The sequence below is a fragment of the Myotis davidii genome, unplaced genomic scaffold, assembly GCF_000327345.1.
Source record: "Myotis davidii unplaced genomic scaffold, ASM32734v1 scaffold187, whole genome shotgun sequence".
NCBI classification, from domain to species: Eukaryota; Metazoa; Chordata; class Mammalia; order Chiroptera; family Vespertilionidae; genus Myotis; species Myotis davidii.
Window position 1 is genome coordinate 2797979 of NW_006383018.1, and position 18859 is coordinate 2816837.

Genomic DNA, 18859 nt, shown 5'->3' on the forward strand with positions numbered 1-18859 from the left:
TTGCCCTAAAACAGTTTTGCCCTCTTGAAAAAAAGAATTATTACAAGAACGGAAGGGAAAGGCCATTTCAGGATACTGAGTAATTAGCCCTGCAGCCAAGGAAGGAGTACTAGGTAGGAGCTGTTATTCAGGGGGGATGAAGTGATGAAAAGAGCTTTATTGAAAAACATTCCTTCCCTCTTCTGAACGTGACCTTCACATTGGGAGCTTCTTCAAGAGAAAAGTTAGCACCATGTTCGGCACATGTTACAACCTGTTTCTCCGTGTTCTTTCGGGCTTCCCTCCGCCTCCCGGCACCTTCCTGGCACCCTCTGTCCTCCGATGCGTGCACACACAGGATCCCAGACGTGGACAAGAGCTGCCGACATACAGCAAATGACACTCTGTTTTTAGCGGTTGAGGCTCGCTCTGTTAGCTTGTAGCTAATGCATAAAATGTTAATACTTCTTTAAAAGAACATATGTTACCATCTCCATGCCTTGTCAAACACACTCTAATCTGTTAGCAATTTTAGACCTGACAAAAGCTTGTTCTTGGCCACACATCCGTCTCCATTGTATATCCTATGCAAGTTCAAAGGATGATGATGACATAAAATAGCACATGTCTTGGTTGTTAGCTAGCTCTACACTGTGTTATATGAATGCACTAATTTCCCTGTATGGAATTGAATATGCCTCTGGGTGTGTTCCGGTTGGCCTGATGCATTCATTTTACTCTAGTCCTTTTTCTGTCCCCCTCTCTTTATTGACCCAATGCATCCAGATCGAAAATGGGAAGAAAAAAAAATTGACTCCAAGAGTAAGGGATTGCAATGTAGTGATTTCACGCTCAGTTGTTGGCTAACAAGGCGCCATAGTTTTTATTTCGTGAGGCCGGTGGCAGGAGATGAGGAATTGTGTAAGGCCCAGCTGCCACGGTTACAGAGCAAGCAGCTTAAAGGACTTCAGGGTTCCAAGTGTGAGGGGAATTGTCTCTTCCCAGCAGGTAAGGGATAGATCTAGACAACGTCTGTCGTGTTCAGGATGCTGACTGGCCTGGCCAATTCATAAATCTGAAAAATTACAACATCCTCCAGTTGGGAAGAAGTGGAAGAGACATTTAGTGATGCACTTAACCCTTTTAGTGCCATGGATGTAAGATCTGCCTCCTGCTTGCTGGTGTTTTCCATTCTCCTTTATTCTTTTAATAAGGGGGGTGGGGGGCGTTTTTTGTTTAAAGCATTTTTTAAGTGCAATTCCTCTCTGCAAATCTTTTTTTTAATTAAAATATATGAGATCAACTAATGAATTATCTATTTAGGTGAAATCTAGTCAGTCAGTCTATTCACTTTTGCCTCTCTGAAGCAAGATAATGTAAATACATTTACTTTTTTTTCCAGACAATTGATGATGTTTTTTACATGTTTGTCTAACAGAACTGGAAAAGCTTGATATTTATGTACTGGTTTTGTGTGTGTTTGTGCACGCACATGTATGCGTGGAACCACCACTACATTTTTACAACTGTTTAAGCATTTAAACTTTAGTATATAATAATTTTTGTTAAGTCAAATAGCCTGCTGAATTTGTCCTTTCCTTCATCTATGAAAGGTGGTCTGCTAATAAAGGTTCTAAAGAGGAACACAAGGGAGAATGTGTAGCCCATTAAGAAACCTGTTTTCAAGCATGTTGCAAGCATGTTAAAATTACTATTAATATGGTAAGTCCAAGTGAGCCTGTAAAGGACCTCCACTTGATAAAATTAGTCCTCTTCTCGTTTCTGTAGAGACTCAATACATTGTATCTCTCTCTTTTCTTTAAATCTTCCCCCCAGGAGTTGTTGGTTTTTTAAAATTGATTTTTATTTTATTTTTTTTTTTGAGAGAGAGAGAGAGAAACATTGATGTGAGAGATAAACATCCATCATTTGCTTCTCATATGCATCCCGACCAGGAATTGAGCTCACAACCTAGATATGTGCCCTGACTGGGAATCAAACCTGCCACTTTTTGGTGTACATGATAACACTCCAACCAGTGGAGCCACCCAGCCAGAGCTACAACTGTATCTCTTTAAAGAGTATTAGAATTTAGATTTTTATTTTAGCTGTGTCTTTCAGGCCATGCATGAATCCAAGTTAGGTTTTACTATAACAAACATAAGACTCATATTTCTTTATTATTTGCCTCATTAATGCATAAAGTATTTTGTCGGTTTTATCTGGAGGACTCTTCACTAAAGAGCATGGATGTCATTATTAATATTTGCTCTTTAATGTCTGCACTGTTCCGGGGATTGTATACCTCATGAAGCAGGCATAATCTGTTCCTTACACTGGAATTCTCTCGTGGAGACTACTCCATTTGCTTCTGCCTTAGTGTTCAGCCGTTTAGTGTCCTCATCCCCCTCTTGTCTGCACCCTGGTCTTCAGGCGGTGTCATAGTTTGGGACAGAGAAATCAATCCCCAAGTAAGTCACATTTGCTCACAGTTGCAGGTCCAGTGGGAGCATCCTTATCAGGTCCAAACCCTTGACAGCAAATGTCCCTATTAAAAGTGACTCATTGCTATTCAAATGCAGATATTATGGATCTCATATTGCTCTCATTCATGCAAAACAACTTCACCTGTTGAAAGCCTGAGGGAATGTGGTTAGCGCCAGGCTTGGGCAAACTACGGCCTGAGGGCTGGATCCGGCCAGTTTGAAATGAATAAAACTAAAAAAAAAAAAAAAAAAAAAAAGACCGTACCCTTTTATGTAATGATGTTTACTTTGAATTTATATTAGTTCACACAAACACGCCATCCATGCTTTTGTTCCGGCCGGCCCTCCGGTCCAGTTTAAGAACCCATTGTGGCCCTCGAGTCAAAAAGTTTGCCCACCCCGGGTTAGCCTATGCAGTGGAGAGCTGGACCCAAGTTTCCATTAACTCTAGAATCATGATGGGGTTTCATTTAAAACTAAACTTTTTTATTTCCTGATTTTTATTTCTCTAATTCCTTAGCAGTTCTATGAAATCATGTTTGCCATTCTTGGAATGGCTTCCCTCTTGGAGGTCCCCATTTGATTCCAAAAGGGCACTTTGGTTCCTTATCCCATAGATGAAGATAAAAGCATAATATGCTAATTAGACCTGATGTACTTCTAGATGGCCTTCTGGATGAAACCTGGGCTGCAAGGGAAGCCTGGGCCCCAGGTGCTGGAAGGAAGGCCTACTCTTGCACGAATTTCATGCATCAGGCCTCTAGTAGATGAAGAGGAAAACGCTTCCCTTTTCTCTCTGTACATTCTCCCTTTGATCAGACTCCATACCTAGATGGTTGACAACATCCACCGGCAGCTAAATACTCACATTTCATGGTCACTAAGGTAGAAAGAGGAGTCTCAGTTTTGCCCATTTATGATGTAATATTATGGCCCACAGAACTCAAAAGAAGTAAAGTAGTCCAAAGAAATGGAAATGAAAGCCAACGTGAAATGGAAAAATCCTTGCAGACTCAGTTGGAGTTATACCCATACATTATATAAAACCAAGCCTGTGTGTTTGGGATTATGGTATTCTTAAAGGCAACCAATGGTTTAATTAGTATATTAACCAGTCAGACTTTCCTCATGTGGTTACAACTTCTCCAAAGCCACCACAGAAAAATTATAGCTTCCCATATAGACCACTTCTTCATAGTGTTGTGTCTTGTGAATTGTGGTATGATCTTTTGGTCTCCACAGATACATGGCAACTTCAGAGTAATTTAGAATATAGTGGGGAAAGTAGCAACTGGAATTACCATTTGGGGATTTTCACAACCAGTAAAACATGTTTTCCCTCCTCCTCCCATTTTATCGCTAAATCTCTAGATAGGAACAACCGGGTAGTATAAAAAATCATTATGATGGATAAGACCTTTATTATATTTTAGATTCACCTTTATGCATCTCTTAGATATCTGGTAAAGCTAAGTGGACATTTTTTAAGCTTTAATAGTTTCACTCTTGGAGATTTTAAGCATTTCTGGTGTTGGTGTTGTATTCTAGTCGTAAGTCATGTCAAAGTTGCTTCCAGGATTTTCCTCCAGTAACTTATTATGTGCTAGGGCTGTAAAGTTTAATTAGCTATTATTACTGAACTAAAGGAACTGACAGTTGATCAAGAGAGACATACATATGAATATCTCAGTTTAATTTACGTGGGAAATGCTGTAGCCCTAATGTGGAAGATGTGATGTAGGAGACAGACTAGCAACTGAGACCAGCATGTAGATAATATAACTGCACATAAATGTGGAAGCATTGTTAGTACCACTTGCCTGGCTTGTGGCTTGTATATGGGAATGGTGACATAGTAATTGCATGGCCCACAGGTTGAGTGCCATTTTCTTTCTACATAAGATAAAACTAGAAAGAGGTACCAAATGTTTATAAAGCAACCCAAGTTATGCTCTAAGAATCTGGTGGAGAAATTGATGCACCTGTGTCTGTGAGGTGTGAGTGATGGAGTGGGGCTCTGGCTAGGCCTTGACCAACTGCAGAGCTGGGAGGGCATGGGGATGGGAAGCATAATGAAGAGACCCATCTGGCTGGGTCCAAACATTCTCCTAAAAAGCTGCAAAGGTTGGGATGGAAGAACCAATAAGACGCCTAGACAAAGGGGCTTGAACTATAGGCAGAGAAACTTTCAGCCCCATGTAACAGACAGTAAGTGTTTATTGTGCCACTGAGCAGGGAAATTATAGTGAGATTATAATGTTGTTTTTTTAAATAACATTTGTCCCGGAGGAGGCTCTGATTACAATGTATTATATATTTATTGTAAATTTTTGGAAAAGCATGAAAATAAATTCCTTGGAGTACTAATACCTCAGAAATGATTTTGGTTAACATTTTAGTGTATATGGGGCTTGGGTAATTGTGTGGTGTTTTTTTGTTTGTTTGTTTGGTTGGTTTTTCTTTACAAAATTGTATTCATACTTTATATTAATCTATATAACTTATTTTTTAAATTTTCTTTTTTAAACTACAGTTTACTCTCGAGCTTAGTTTGTATTAGCTTCAGGTATACAACATAGTGGTTAGAAATTATATACTTTACAAAGTTTTCCCCCTGGTATTTTTAGTACCCACCTGGCACCGTACATAGTTATAACAATACTAGAGGCCCAGTGCATGGATTCGTGCACTGGTCGGGGGAGGGGAGTCCCTCAGCCCAGCCTGTGCCCTCTCACAATCTGGGACCGCTGGCTCCTAACCACTCATCTGCCTGCCTGCCTGAATGCCCCTAACCACTCTGCCTGCCTGATCGCCCCTAACCACTCACCTGCCTGCCTGATCGCTCGGCGTTGAGCATCTGCCCCTGGTGGTGATTGCACGTCATAGCTACCAGTCGGGGGTCACTTAGGCTTTTATATATATAATTTTTTGTCATCTGTTTTTTTCACTTAGTAAAATCTTGGACATTTTCCTATATCATAGAATACTCTTTCGATGTCTTTTTTCTCTTTTTTTGGCAATGTCATTCTTAATGGTGTATATTCCTTCCTAGGAATGTGCCACCATTCAGCATTAAAACTGTTTTCAATTTCGAACTATTACAAGTCATGTTGCAGTAAAGATCCTTGCATATAAATCTTTCCATTCATTGCTAACTTTTTCCTTAGGCTAAATTTTCAGAAATTCTAACTCAGGTTTTGAGCCCACAGGCCTGGATAAGTGAGGTTTACTGATATATACTGCCACATTGAAAACACTATTTTAGAAAAATAAAGTAGATGCAGTGAGCAGCATGGCATGGATGAGAGGTCCTGTGGGAAGCAATTCATTCTAGTGCTGAAGAATTCCTGGACCCAACAGCTGTGGTTCAAATCCTGGCTCTGCGTGGTGTACGATAAACTCATCTCTGTGTAATGAGTTAATTAATAGGAAGCAATCAGAGCAGTGCGTGGCACAGAATAACTCACATCCCTGAGTTGCTCTTAGTATTATTATGATGATAACTTAAGTTTGAAGTGATGAGAGCCTGTATTCAGTGACTGAGAGCAAACATGCAGAGATAAGAAATCTTTGACAAATCAGTAAGACTCAGGGACTGATGGGCTGTATAGGACAAGGGAGAACAAAAAGTAACAAATGAGTGAAAGGTTTTAACCCTCAGTGACCCAGAAGAGTGGATCTCTCAGTGGTGGGGGTGGCTCTGGGCATACAGAAGGTCATGCACTGGGAGAGGGACACAGGCCGTTGGTGTCTGTAGGTTACAGGGTGGAGACTGAGGAAGGCTCTGTCGATCTGGGAATGATCAAAAGTGACCTGTCAAGACAGAAGTGAATGGACTCCCAGGAAAAGTGAGGGCTGGGAGAGCAAGGCTCAGGATCCTGGACTGCTGGAGGTAAGTGGCGATAGGAGTGGCAGGAAGGAAAACCACCCAGCCTTGGAGACTCAGAAGATGCCCTTGCAGAGGTGGACAGGGAATCGAATTGTGGGTACCATGGAAACATAAATGTCACAAAGGAGAGGGTGCTCAGCAGTGCCGAGTGGCAGAGTTCAGACATGATGGGAAATAAAAGCCATGACTAATTGTAGTTACTCAATTGAAGGTAAAGAGTTCGAACATTCTTTGGGTAGGCTATGAGAGTTCTTTTTGTTGATTTTTCTTCTAGCTTTTTAAACGTTCTTTGTGAATTTTAGTCATCAGGTTTTCTTGGTCTTTTCCAAACACTACTTAGAATGCTTTTTCACTATATAAGTGACATTATAAGAAAACTTGCACGGCAGTCAGTCATCCAACTTGCCTTCTAAACAAATCTTTATTTCTCCATCATATCATCTTCGGCACAGTTGCTTAAGCATTTGGTTCATGTAACCATTAAAAACACATGAACAAAAATGCTGTAAAAATAACAAGACTGCGATTTTTTTATGCAGTAATCACTTGCCAAGTCTCCCCTTTGAAACTGAAGCCATCTTTGTGTCATTGAAGTATAGTAGAATGATCCATAAACAAGATTTCTGCTGGGTTTATATAATAAAACAGATGAAATCATTTTAAGCAGAATGTTAAAAGCATTTACTTCCTAATTCAGACCAAGCTTGGTCCAAAAAATATCCATCATGGATCCAAAATTTAAAAGGACAAAACAAAACGGAGTGTTTTTTGATTCCCAATTCATTTGCTGTGTAAACCTGGAAAGACTTTTTCAGATATAAAAACTCAATCACTAATGCAAATCATCTTATTCTCTCCCACTCTGTGTGAGTGGTTTTCCCATGACCATTTTCACGCTTACATGTTAAGGCTTAGCGTATTGCCACTCACTTATCACCTTCTAACTTTATACGTAACACTAACTGGAACTGGCTACCAGACTTCTTGTTCCTAGTTACCTGCCTATTGCTGTTTCCCATCACCTTTAAAGTGCACTTTGCTTTGTCTTGGTTTTGAATTTAGTTTGAAATACAATTTTCCTTTGGGTCTGGGTGTACCTGACTTTGCATTAAATCATCCTGAGGTTGACTCCCCTCCAGAAACATGTGGTTGGATAATTTCTAAGTATCTTTGTTAGATTCAGCTTTTAAACTGTGTTTTGTTTCTCTCTCTCCTGTTTTCTATTATTTCTTGGGTGCCCAGCACAGCACTGATCCCAGATGGATTCTTTATAAGGGCTGTTTGACAACAATTTGAAGGAGGGAGTCAGGAGATCCTTTTTTCCCCCCCTCTTGCCTACAGCTGCTCTCAATATGGCTCGTCGTGACTGAAAGGAAATGAATAAAGATGAGTTATCTGAACTGAATATCAGCCACAGAGCAGAAGCAATTCATACTCCTCAGCCCGTCCACGAATTCAGTAGGGAGAAGGAAGTCGTTGCCGTCATTTATTTATTCATGTATTTTTAATGGTGGCAGGATGGTTTTTTAAAATCCTGTACCTTTGAGTAGTGGCCATTTGGAGCATTTGTGAAAAGCCATATGGTTTCCAATGAGATTCCCATCACATTCTGTGCATTTGAAACCATTTATGCTGAGCCTCTTGGCACAGCCTGCGCTTGGAGCATGAGCAGACCCAGGCAAACGCTGTAGACAAAACTGAAGAACATGCAAATAGCATTGAAGGAAATGTTAGTGGTTTGACTTGCCAGTTTTGGATCGGCCTTCATCTGGATGAGACAACCTACGTTTTATTTTAAGCAGCTATCATTTCCATATTTTGTGCATTACATATCTCCAGTGATTAATTCCCTACCCTTGTAACTTAGATATCTTAAATGCTTAAACGCATTTCCATCAGAGAAATATGTGGAGAGTTTTGAATTTGGGTCCAGGTTAGGAGGGAGGATAAGATTCATCAGAGAAGTTGCTAAGTCACACGTTTTATGTTTTCTCTGTACGAAGAAAAGATGTGTGTGAGTATGAAAGGCAATTTCTAACTAAAATGATCTCATGTCCCCTGAGTTGGGAATATAAGCACCTAAACTCTAGCCACAATCAGCTTTTTTTAAAATTGATTTGAGAGAGAGAGAGAGGAAGAGAGAGATGGATGTGTTGTTCTGCTGACTTATACATTCATTGGTTGATTCTTGTATGTGCCCTGATCAGGGATTGAACCCACAACCTTGGCTTCTTGGGATGATGCTCTAACCAACTGAGCTACCCAGCGAGGGCCTGGCCACAATCAGCTTTTATCCATGACAAGCACGAGGCTCGCTGTGGCTTGTCCTGCAGAAGACACATAGTGCTTCTAGTTGTATTTCTGATTCTTACAGACCTTGGCTCAAACTCAAGCAACATCATTTTCTTTTTTCTTTCTTTCTTTTTTTTTTGGGGGGGGGGGTTGCTAACTGGGTATCCATGGGCAAGTCCCTAAATCTCTCAGAGATTTGTTTTCTTCACTTCTGAGTATGGATAATAACACTTGCCTTACAAAGCTGTCAGAGAATTCACTGAGAGTGGAGCGGTGTCAGGTGCCTCATGCTACCTGAGAGGCATCCAGGCATTGTGGCATGGCCATCGGGAGTTTTGCTTCCGAAGTCAGCTGTCCAGGTTCCACATTTACTAATTCTGTGGCCCCTGGGACAGAGCCCCCATTTCCCCATCTAGACAGCGATAATAATCCTCTTCATATCTCATAGGCTTGTGATGAGAAGTGACTGAGATGATCCATGTAAGTCCTTAGATCAGTATGTACCTGGCACATGGAAAGTGCTCAGTTCTCCCCCATATGATGGGTATTAATGGCTGTGCTTCCCAGCATATCATGAACAAACACCCAGTAGCAGCTGCTACCCCTGGCATCCGAAAGTAGTCCAGTGTGCAGTCCACCTCCCAGTGAGCACTCTTGATTAGGCGCTCCTGGCTGTCGCGCTGGAGTGCGTTATGCCCACAGAAGCATCCAGAGTGGCTCTTACCATCTGGGAGGCTGCTGTTCTTCTGCAAAGCCATGGTGAGTTCCACAGCTCCCAGGAAACGTCCTTTACTTCTCATGATCGCCATTTGCCAGACAGACATTTTTGACATCCAGTTAGGCTATGGCCCTTCCTGACTTGTTATGTGGAGTTGATCACCACTTACATAGCAATAGAATAGGAAACATTCTCTAACTCCTGAGCAGTTTTCTCTGAACAGTAATGTGTCCTTTCCAAGATAAATCACATTATATTACAAATTGCTGTAGAAAAGGAGAACTCTGAGAGGCCATTCCAAGACAAGTGTATGAGTGAGTGAACCTTCTGCCCTGACAAATGGGCAAAGGGTTGACTATGGGCAAAGGGTTGACATCTTTCTCCAGCTTAAATATAGTCAGGGGTTAGGGGGGGTTGGCAGGTGGGGAATGGAGGTATATTTAACGTCCTGGCTATCTTGAAGTAACTCAGTAAAATTATATCCTTAAACTTCAGGACTCCAAAAGAGAATGGAAATTATGTTACATTTTCAATGATGTGCTTTTCCCAGGAGTAGAAAAACTTTTAATATCTGTGAACACTTCCTTTAATACCCAATAAATGTGATATGCTGCTGATGGGGGGAAAACGCCGATTTCAATTTTGTGCTTCATGGTAATAGAACAATACGGAGTTAATATTGCAGTAACTAGGCTCTAAAAGTACCCTTCTAATGAAAAACAGCACTGTTTGGGCAATATTTTCTGGCTTTTTTATATTTCCTTTAACTGGAAACAGAGAAAATGCTGGCTTGGTGTCATGACTACAGGATACTGTGTTTTCTAACTAAAAACAAATTGTGGAGACGGCTTTGCCAAGAACAATGAAGGTGGTTAGAAGGTATGGAAGGGAGTATTTCTGGGGCTCGTATCTAACAGCCTCACAGTCATAGATTGGTTTGCCAGCTAAAGGACTCAGTATGGCGATGGTAGTGTCTGCTGTTATTTTCTAAAATACAGTCACTTACCCTCCTTTCTGCCCAATGCCTCAGTGGTGAAGAAGAGAGCATTCTGTAGAAATGAGTATCTTACCATTATAAAAATCATGAACAGTTCTTTCACTTAAAGTTGTAGAACCTACCAACAGTGTTAAGTGAGGACTTAGTGTATTTTGGTTCTAGGTAGCAGCACAAGCTGTTTCTGTAATGAGCTAATCCTGACACGGCTGTGGAGGGAAGGGACCAACTGATGTCATCTTATTCGTTATTTTAATTATGATATCCTTGTTAATACATCCTTGCCTTTACTCTTTCAAAACAGTTTGAGGCAGACAGCATGTATTTACTAAATAAAACCAATGAGCCTAAAATGACTCTTAAAATCTAAGATATGATTGCAAAATAAATAAACTGAATATTAAAACAGCAAAGCTATAGACGCTGCTAAATTCTTCTTGGTATCCAGCACATAGCGAGAACATAATAAATAAAATATTAGTCTTAGTTTTTCCATCAATTTGTGAGTCAATAGTTTCTATTAACAGTTCATAAAATGGCATGTCAACATGAAATATAAGTACCTTTTTATATAAGACTAAAGTAATAAAATCTCTACAAAATTTGAAAAAGCAAATTAGCTATTCTGCCTTCGCCCAGCTTGATACTTTTAAAGATTAACTTTTCTCTTGGTATCTCAAATGTTTGTTATTTTTTAAAATCTCGTGAGAGAGAGGCACAGGAAAGAGAACCATCACTGCCTTCTTTGACGGCACACAAGCGGCATTAGCATGGACAGACTTATTGGAAAACCCTCCCTGGACTTTGTAACATATGGAAACATTAGATGATACATCTATATCCTGATAAAATGGTCTTTCCTTCAGAAGAGCATCTTCTTAAAGCATTCCAACAAACACATCCAAAAACCTCTGTTCAGATTCCATATTTACAAGTTGACCACATTCATTCAGTCGTTCAATGCATGTTTATTGATTGCCGCTTGTATGTATAAGAAATTTTATTAATTTTAATGGCCTCTGAGCGCCAGTTTCTCCAAAAATATTCCTAGTAATCACTTAAGCTTTGTGTTTTAGGGAAGTGGGTTTTTTTTTTTCTGTTTCATTGATACATTTAAATTCCTATCACTCTCAGGGAAGACTTTGGAGAACAAGTAGAAAGACCTTTTTTGAGAGGAATGGGTAGGTAAGAGACTAAGAAGTCCAATCTTAGAGTGGCCCTGGGAAGGTACAAGATGAGGAACAAATGTTAGGAATGAATGGAAGAGGTTGCCAAGAACTGGGCTGGAAGGTGGAGGGCCAAAGAACCAGAGATCAAGGGCATGCATAGGCCTAGGGTAGTGACCAAGAGCAAAGGCCCCAGGATCAGACTACCAGGGTCAAATCTCAGCCGTGCCATTTACTGACTGTAATCTGAAGACTTACCCTCTCTACACCTCCAGTTTCTCATGTCTAAAATGGAGAAAATAATAGCAATAATAAAAACTGCATCCATCTCAGAGTGTCGTTGTGAGGATTAAATCGAGTTAATACATGTAAAGTACTTAGAATAATATCAGGCACATAGTAAATGAACAACATATTTTAGCCACAATTATTGCAGTTATAGGCCCTCTCAGAGAAGGGACAAGTCGTCAGGGAGGACAGCCCTAGTTTGGATGTGTGGTGTAGTCAAAACCATTCCGGACTCCTTCCTCTGGGAAATGTTGTGCATGCAATCATACAAATTGTACATTTACTAAACTTACATAATTATTCCTCATTTTTATCTCTGTCTTCAAAAAACCAAATATATGTGCATGCTCCTTAAACTGGGGTCTGTGTGACTCATTCACACTGCTCCCAGTAGTGATGGCAGGAATTTTCCTCCTGACCAGCTAGATATTCGGTCAGGTTTTATAAATGTGTTGAACAAGCCTACGATAGCAGGTAAAAGCAGCAAAGAAGATCTTCTTGCTAGAATGTAAAGATATTCTCTCTTTGGGCTGATCAAGTCCTTTCTGTGTCTTGCTGGTTAAAGCAATCTCGAATGAATTGGTGCAGAGAAGTGCCCAGGTCCCTTAGAAGCCACTGTAAGGTTTTACAAAGATGCTGGTGATTTTGCATGTAAGCATTCCTAATAATAGGCCACGGGTTTTAAATTGGGAAGTTTGGGCCCAAGGGGAAAATGACACTGCGGTTATTCTGAATTATTGAAGAATGACATGGTCCATCCAAGAAACATTTTAGGTGGAGTTTGCAACTTTAAGTGCACCAACTACTTCTTGTTATAACCACTTTAGATAAGAAAATGTATAGGGAATTGATTAAGGCTTTGGGATCCCAAAGTATGGGCTTGAGTCTTGCATATAACACTTACTAGTTGTGTGATCATATTGTATTTATATTGTCTAAGTCTTAGTTCCCTCATTTGGGAAGTGTCAACATTCAGAGCATCCACCTCATAAGGAAGCTACAAGGATAGATTGCTAGAAGTGGCAGATGGCATACAATGTTATCTACATAGCAGAACATTGGAAACACTGAAAGTCCAATAATAGGTGAATGGTTGAATCAATTATGTGTAGCCATATGATGTTCATTTGCTTAACTCCTATTCCTTCACTGATATGAAAGTAATTACAGCCAGCTCAGATCCAGAACTATGAGGAAGTCTTAACTTCATGGAGTGAAAACAATAATTATAATTACAAATATTTATATAGTGCTTATATGCCAGGTCCTTATATATGCCAGGTCCTTATAAGTACGCATTCAATCCTCAGAACCACTCTACGAGAAAGGCTGTTATTATCTATACCCACTTTACAGATGAGGCTAGATTAAGAAACATGTCCAGCCAGTAAGTGGCCAGGCCAGAGTCAGGTAAAGGCCTGGGGACTTGATGTGCAGTTAGGAAGTAGAATGGGCTAAAGATGCCTCTTCCATGTGTCATCTAGCCCCTTAGGATTTCCCAGACAAATGTAGAAAGACTTGGCTAGGTTGCAGATGAACGGAAGGCACCGTTATTACAGTGTTGGCATTGTAGCAGCTGGCTCGACATGCAGATGGGCACTGCTATATTCGGTGTAGAAAGCCCTTCCAGTATCAAGACTGGCAGCCAATGACTCTGCAAGCTCAGTATCCAATTGCAGACCATTTTCTGCCTGCCTGCTCGACACTGCCTGCCTTTATGGAACACAAACTGTGACGTACTGAAGGAATCGAAGATAAATTTATAAAACATCATGTCAAGCTCTTTCTAGTCCCAGTACCCCCTGGTGATCCAAGGTTGGGGTCTAAAAAATAGAACAGAACAGAGAAGAGGAAGCAAACACCAACTTACCACAGATATATGTAAAGTGAAGGGATATTTTTGTTTAAAAGAGAGACAGCTGAGAAGGAGTTATTTGATCCCTGCTGCTTCAGGGTCTCCTTCACATTGACATTTTGAAGAGAGGGGGCCAGCTCTTCAGCATTCCCTATGCTGCTTGGCTCACACACTCACAACACAAACTGAGCTCTAATAATACATTGCAACCAACCACAGAGATGTTGCAAGCATTATGCACAGTAGTGTCTAACATTCAGCTCCCTTTTGATTGCTTCCAGACCTGTGACATTTAGATTGCTGCACATTTCTTCTAACCTCAGAGAACTCACAGTCAACATCTAATAATCATGAGCTGAGATAGCAACTCTAAGGAATTGGTGGTGTTTAACTGTGTTTCATCACCTTTAGGGTGGTAGGGTGAAGGAGCACCATATTAGGAGTCCAAAGACATGGGTTTGGGACTAAATCTAACCTTGTCACCCACTAGCTGTGACCTCGAGTATGTCACAATCTCAGTGAGGCTTCTGGTCCCCTTCCTGTAAAATAAGGATAGAGTTTTGGGTCTGGAGAAGCAGATCAACTCTAATATTCTGTGTGAGGTCATCAGTGAGTTTTGGCTCAAAACGAGTTCAAAAGGGAATAGTGTCCACATTCCTCTGAGTAAAATGAGCAGGAAGACCGAGAATGTGGACGTTCCAGATGCTTGTCATGTTTACCCATCCACTCGGGATGGCTCAGAGTTCCCAGAGTAAGTCACACACCCCTTTTCTAAAAGGAAAAGCCAGAATGTTAGCGTGCATTGAATGTTTTATTTTTTTAATCTAATTTTGAATTACGGTTTACATTCAGTATTATTTTGTGTTAGTTTCAGGTGTACAGATTAGTGTTTAGACAATCATATACTTTACAAAGTGATCTCCCCAATATTTTAAGTACCCACCAGGCACCATACACAGGTATTACAGGTATTGACTATACTAGTATAGTCCTTATGGTATACTTTATATCCCCTTGATTATTTTGTAACTACCAATTAATACTTCTCAATCCATTCACCTTTTTCACCCAGTCCCCCAACTACTTCCCCCTGGCAACCATCAGTCTATTCTCTGTATTTATGAGACTCTTTCAATTTTTGTTTGTTCGTTTATTTTGATCTTTAGATTCCCCATATACCTGAAACCATATGGTATTGGTCTTTCTCTGTCTGACTTATTTCACTTATCATAATACCTGCTAGGGCTGTCCATGTTGTCACAAATGGTAAGATTTCACTCTTCTTTATGGCCAGGTAATACTCCATTGTATGTATGTACCATGGCTTTTTCACCCACTCATCTATTGATGGCCACTCGGGTTGCTTCCATATCTTGGCTATTGTAAAATAAAGCTGCAATGAACATAGGGGTGCATCTGTTCCCTCAAGTAGTGTTCTCAGTGTCAAATGCCTCTGCATTGTTTTTCTTTTTAAAGTTCTCTATGGCATCTTCACTATCAATCAGTGCATTATTGGGAAATACAAACATGAGTGTGTGTTTTTTATCTCATCTAAGTCTTCACTATACTAAATTTTATTCCATTACAGCGTGCTTGAAATTTTGTGGGTTTATAGGTTAGGTGAGCAGAGCATACTTTTTGAGCAAACTAATGTAAGGTGAAAGAGTAGTTCTGAGTGTTTTCCTCACTTGTCTTTGTGGGTGCCCTTCACTGTTAACTATACCAGCCCCACAAATCACTAATTGACTGTTTGCAACTGCCCGTTTGCCTCCTAAGGAGGCAGTGTGTTAACTGACAGCCCTCTGTGTAGAAGGCCTCATGCAGAGACTCATGAAATGCGTATCTGGATTGATTTTTTTTTTCACAAAAGTCTAACAAATTCATGGAGTCAAGTCTTAGGAAAGGAAATGTTTGGTAGCTTGAGCCTGCTGCCCATACAAGCTCTGTGTGTCTGCTTTGAAAGACCAAATATCATCCCAGCGGACCTGACCTAGTTGAACATAAATACACCATTGAGGAGCAACTAGCTTCAGAATTAATGAAATTTATAAATAAATAGGATGGCCTTGCAAAGAGGCTACACTTGAAGTGCCTCTTAATTAATTTTTAAAGCAATGCAGGAGCCTGCGTCTGCCCTACTGGTGGCAAAATCTGTGAAATGAAACCGTTGTGTGGAAGGCAGTGGGATTGTTCACATTTTGAAAGATGGAAAATGAATTTCACCCAGGCACAGCCTTTGGTAGGGTGCTGATCCAGCCTAGGAGCTGGAAGTAAAGGGGTGTTTTCCCCGTTTATTTGTAAGTTTGTGTACTATGTTTGAAAGTGCATCTGAATTTCAGTTTTTGTTCATGGAGTATACTCACTGGTTTCACTGACCTGTCCCAACAGCTCAGCTCCATCTACATCTGAATTGATTACTTATTAAAATTTAGAGAGCCGGGTGACCTCTCTGCTCCTGGACCTGCTGATGAAACTAATTAAAGAATCAATCACCAATGAGGGCATCAATCCTCAAGGGCTGGAAGGAGAGCATCCAGATCCTCACTTCACTTGAGAATATTATCTGGAAAAGAGGAATATTTTTCAGTTCTTGCTCACCTAAGCTGAATTTTGAGCTGTAACCATAAAAGCTGAGGCTGAGAATTATAATTAGGTCCTTATTACAGACAAATTATACAGTGTCTCCTGATTTCTTATTTTAAATTCCCCTAGAAGGTCACTGGATACAAAGACAGTCTCTGAATTTATTGAAGGGGAAGCGACAGAGCTGTTACATTGCCGCTGTATATGTGCCTATTTGTATTTCACACTCTCTGTTGTCACCGAATAACAGACAAAATAGAATTCAATCTAAGACTTTCTTTACTGTCTTTTAAATATTTTTTTTCAAGGACGTATTTCCAAACAATAATGAAACATATTTCTAAATTTTTTTATCTTTAAATTCTTTAAAAATATTTCTAATTTTAAAAAAAGACAAAGGTCCCCACATTTGCCTAATTATATGATCTTTTCTGCATTCGCTGTGGCAAATGTGGCAGCTCACCTGGGTGAATGTAGACATAAGACCATAAGTATCTTTGCAAGTAACTACCCTGCTGATTGCTATGATGTAGACAAGACCATGGCTCCAGTGTGAACCCCGTCTCAATGCCATGCTGCATTTTGAGCTATTTTCTAGGTGACTCAGTAGGTCTCAGTTTTGGATTCCGAATCAGCCAACACCATGACGTTGCCCTCAGACAATGTGGACTTTGGGCCCCTCTGACACAGAGAGGTGGTACAGCGTGGTAAAGGCCAGACTCCCTGTGTGTGAATCCTGGGTCTGCCACTTGGTTGCTGTGCAAAATCACTTAACTTTGGGGGAGTACAAATTCTGAGGTTAAAAAACATGTAAAGAGTGACGCCTACTTCACACAGTATGAAATTAAGTTGCTTTTTGGTAGAAGGTAATTGTTCACATTTTACAAGATTAGAAAATGTATTTAACACAAAAGGAAATCAGAATGCAGGACCTAATATTTTTGTGTAAGATGGTGATCACCCTAAAATCTGATCATTGGGGCCACTTTACATATGGTTATGTAAATTAAATAAATTAACTTTGTGGAGTGGTTAGAACAGTATCTGGCACATGATCAACATTTTGCTAGTGTTAGCTATTAATAAATGTGGGTGTGTCCTCCAAACAGTCAAAGAGCCCCTTGCAGAACTCATAATTGAGAAATATGAAATATTAAAAAAATTACTTACGCTTTTCAAAATTATACTTGTCAGGTGTGGTGCTTGTTACCTTATATCCCTTATCTCGTTAAAGATTGCATGATTCCTTGAGGAACATATATTTTGCTTTGTTAAAAGTATTAAACAAATATAAAAGGAATATGTTGACGTACTATCCATTGATAAAAGTTACATTTCATTTCTTAACTATTTCTTAAATACCACACATAATATCATCATGCCGCATTCTTGTCAACTTTTTAAAAGTTCTTTCTCATGTAAGAGTTCATTTTTTTTTTGTCTAACCATTTGGGGAGGTAGTTAGGTCAGGAACAAATAAGACATTATTATTTCCAGTTTTTAAATAAGAACACTGAAGGTGTATGCAACCGAGGTGAAGTGACCATTCAAGATCATCAAACAAGTTCGTGGTCCAAGGCCACAACCACAATCCAGCCTCAGCCCCTTGACCGTGCTGGGCTGTGGGCCCCATCTTCCTCATCACGCATCCGCTGAATAGTCATTTCCAAGAACTGAATAAAGCCATCAGCTTTGCATGATTTCCAAAGCTATTGATTGTGCCCCTAATCTCCGTTCATCTTGTGGATAATAAATCCATCCATTTTAAAGACAAGAAGAATTCGGTGTTCAGCTGTGGTCTGCTACACACATGTCCACTTTTCTTACATTTTCTTTGAACGGCACACAGTAAAATCTATTGTACAGCTCACCGGCGTGATATCGCTTTGATAGACACTGAGTGACCTAATATACACACTCCAGTGTACTCTAATCTGTGGTCTCCCAGCTCCCACTCGGCAGGAATTCTGAGATGTTGATGGAACCCCGTGATTTAACAGAGCAGCCGGGCTGCCCTTTCACCCCTCACACTGGTTCTGACAGCTGCCTGCCATGTGTAGAGAAAACCTCACAGGCTGAAACCCTGTCACAGAGTAAAGGTCCTTGAATAAACATACAAGCAGGACCATGCTAGTACTCTCAAATTAATTTTTTAAACTGAATTTGTAGTGGGGAAATTTTATAGCTGAAAATCCCCAAAGTGTGCCGAGTGTCTTCTCTCTTTAAAAATAAAATAGCGCACACACAGTAAGCCTGGTCTTGTCCACACTTAACTGAGTAACCTGTCTTTTTCAAATGGATGAAGCCGTTGACGAACACCCAGATTTTTCTACTTGGAAACAGTACCAGGCCTGCAAGAAATCATGCGCAGCATCTCCTGGGTTGGTTAGGAAACTCGCTGTGTGTTTAAGCGGTCACTTTAATCCAACTGCCTCTTTTATCAGAATATTCTTCAGGTAGAAAAGAATGGAAGGAGGCTTTAGGCACGATGGCTCCCGTCCTAAATATAAAGTTGGTTTAAAAAAAAAAAAATCCCTTCTCGGCCCAAATAGCATTGTGCTTTATAATTCGTTCTTTTCACATACAGTTATCCTGGCTAATGTTTTCCT

General features: G+C 40.2%; 2 protein-coding genes across 4 annotated transcripts in view; both read left to right on the forward strand.

Moving 5' to 3' along the window:
* The window catches only part of CDK14 (cyclin-dependent kinase 14), a 506888-nt gene that overhangs the window by 461223 nt on the left and 26806 nt on the right, over positions 1 to 18859 (forward strand). The gene's annotated exons all lie outside the window — the stretch shown is intronic.
* Positions 756 to 18859, forward strand: part of FZD1 (frizzled class receptor 1) — a 106112-nt gene continuing 88008 nt past the window's right edge. The window contains 1 exon segment of the mRNA XM_006779328.2: positions 756 to 987. Coding sequence (XP_006779391.2) covers positions 756 to 987 — 232 coding nt within the window.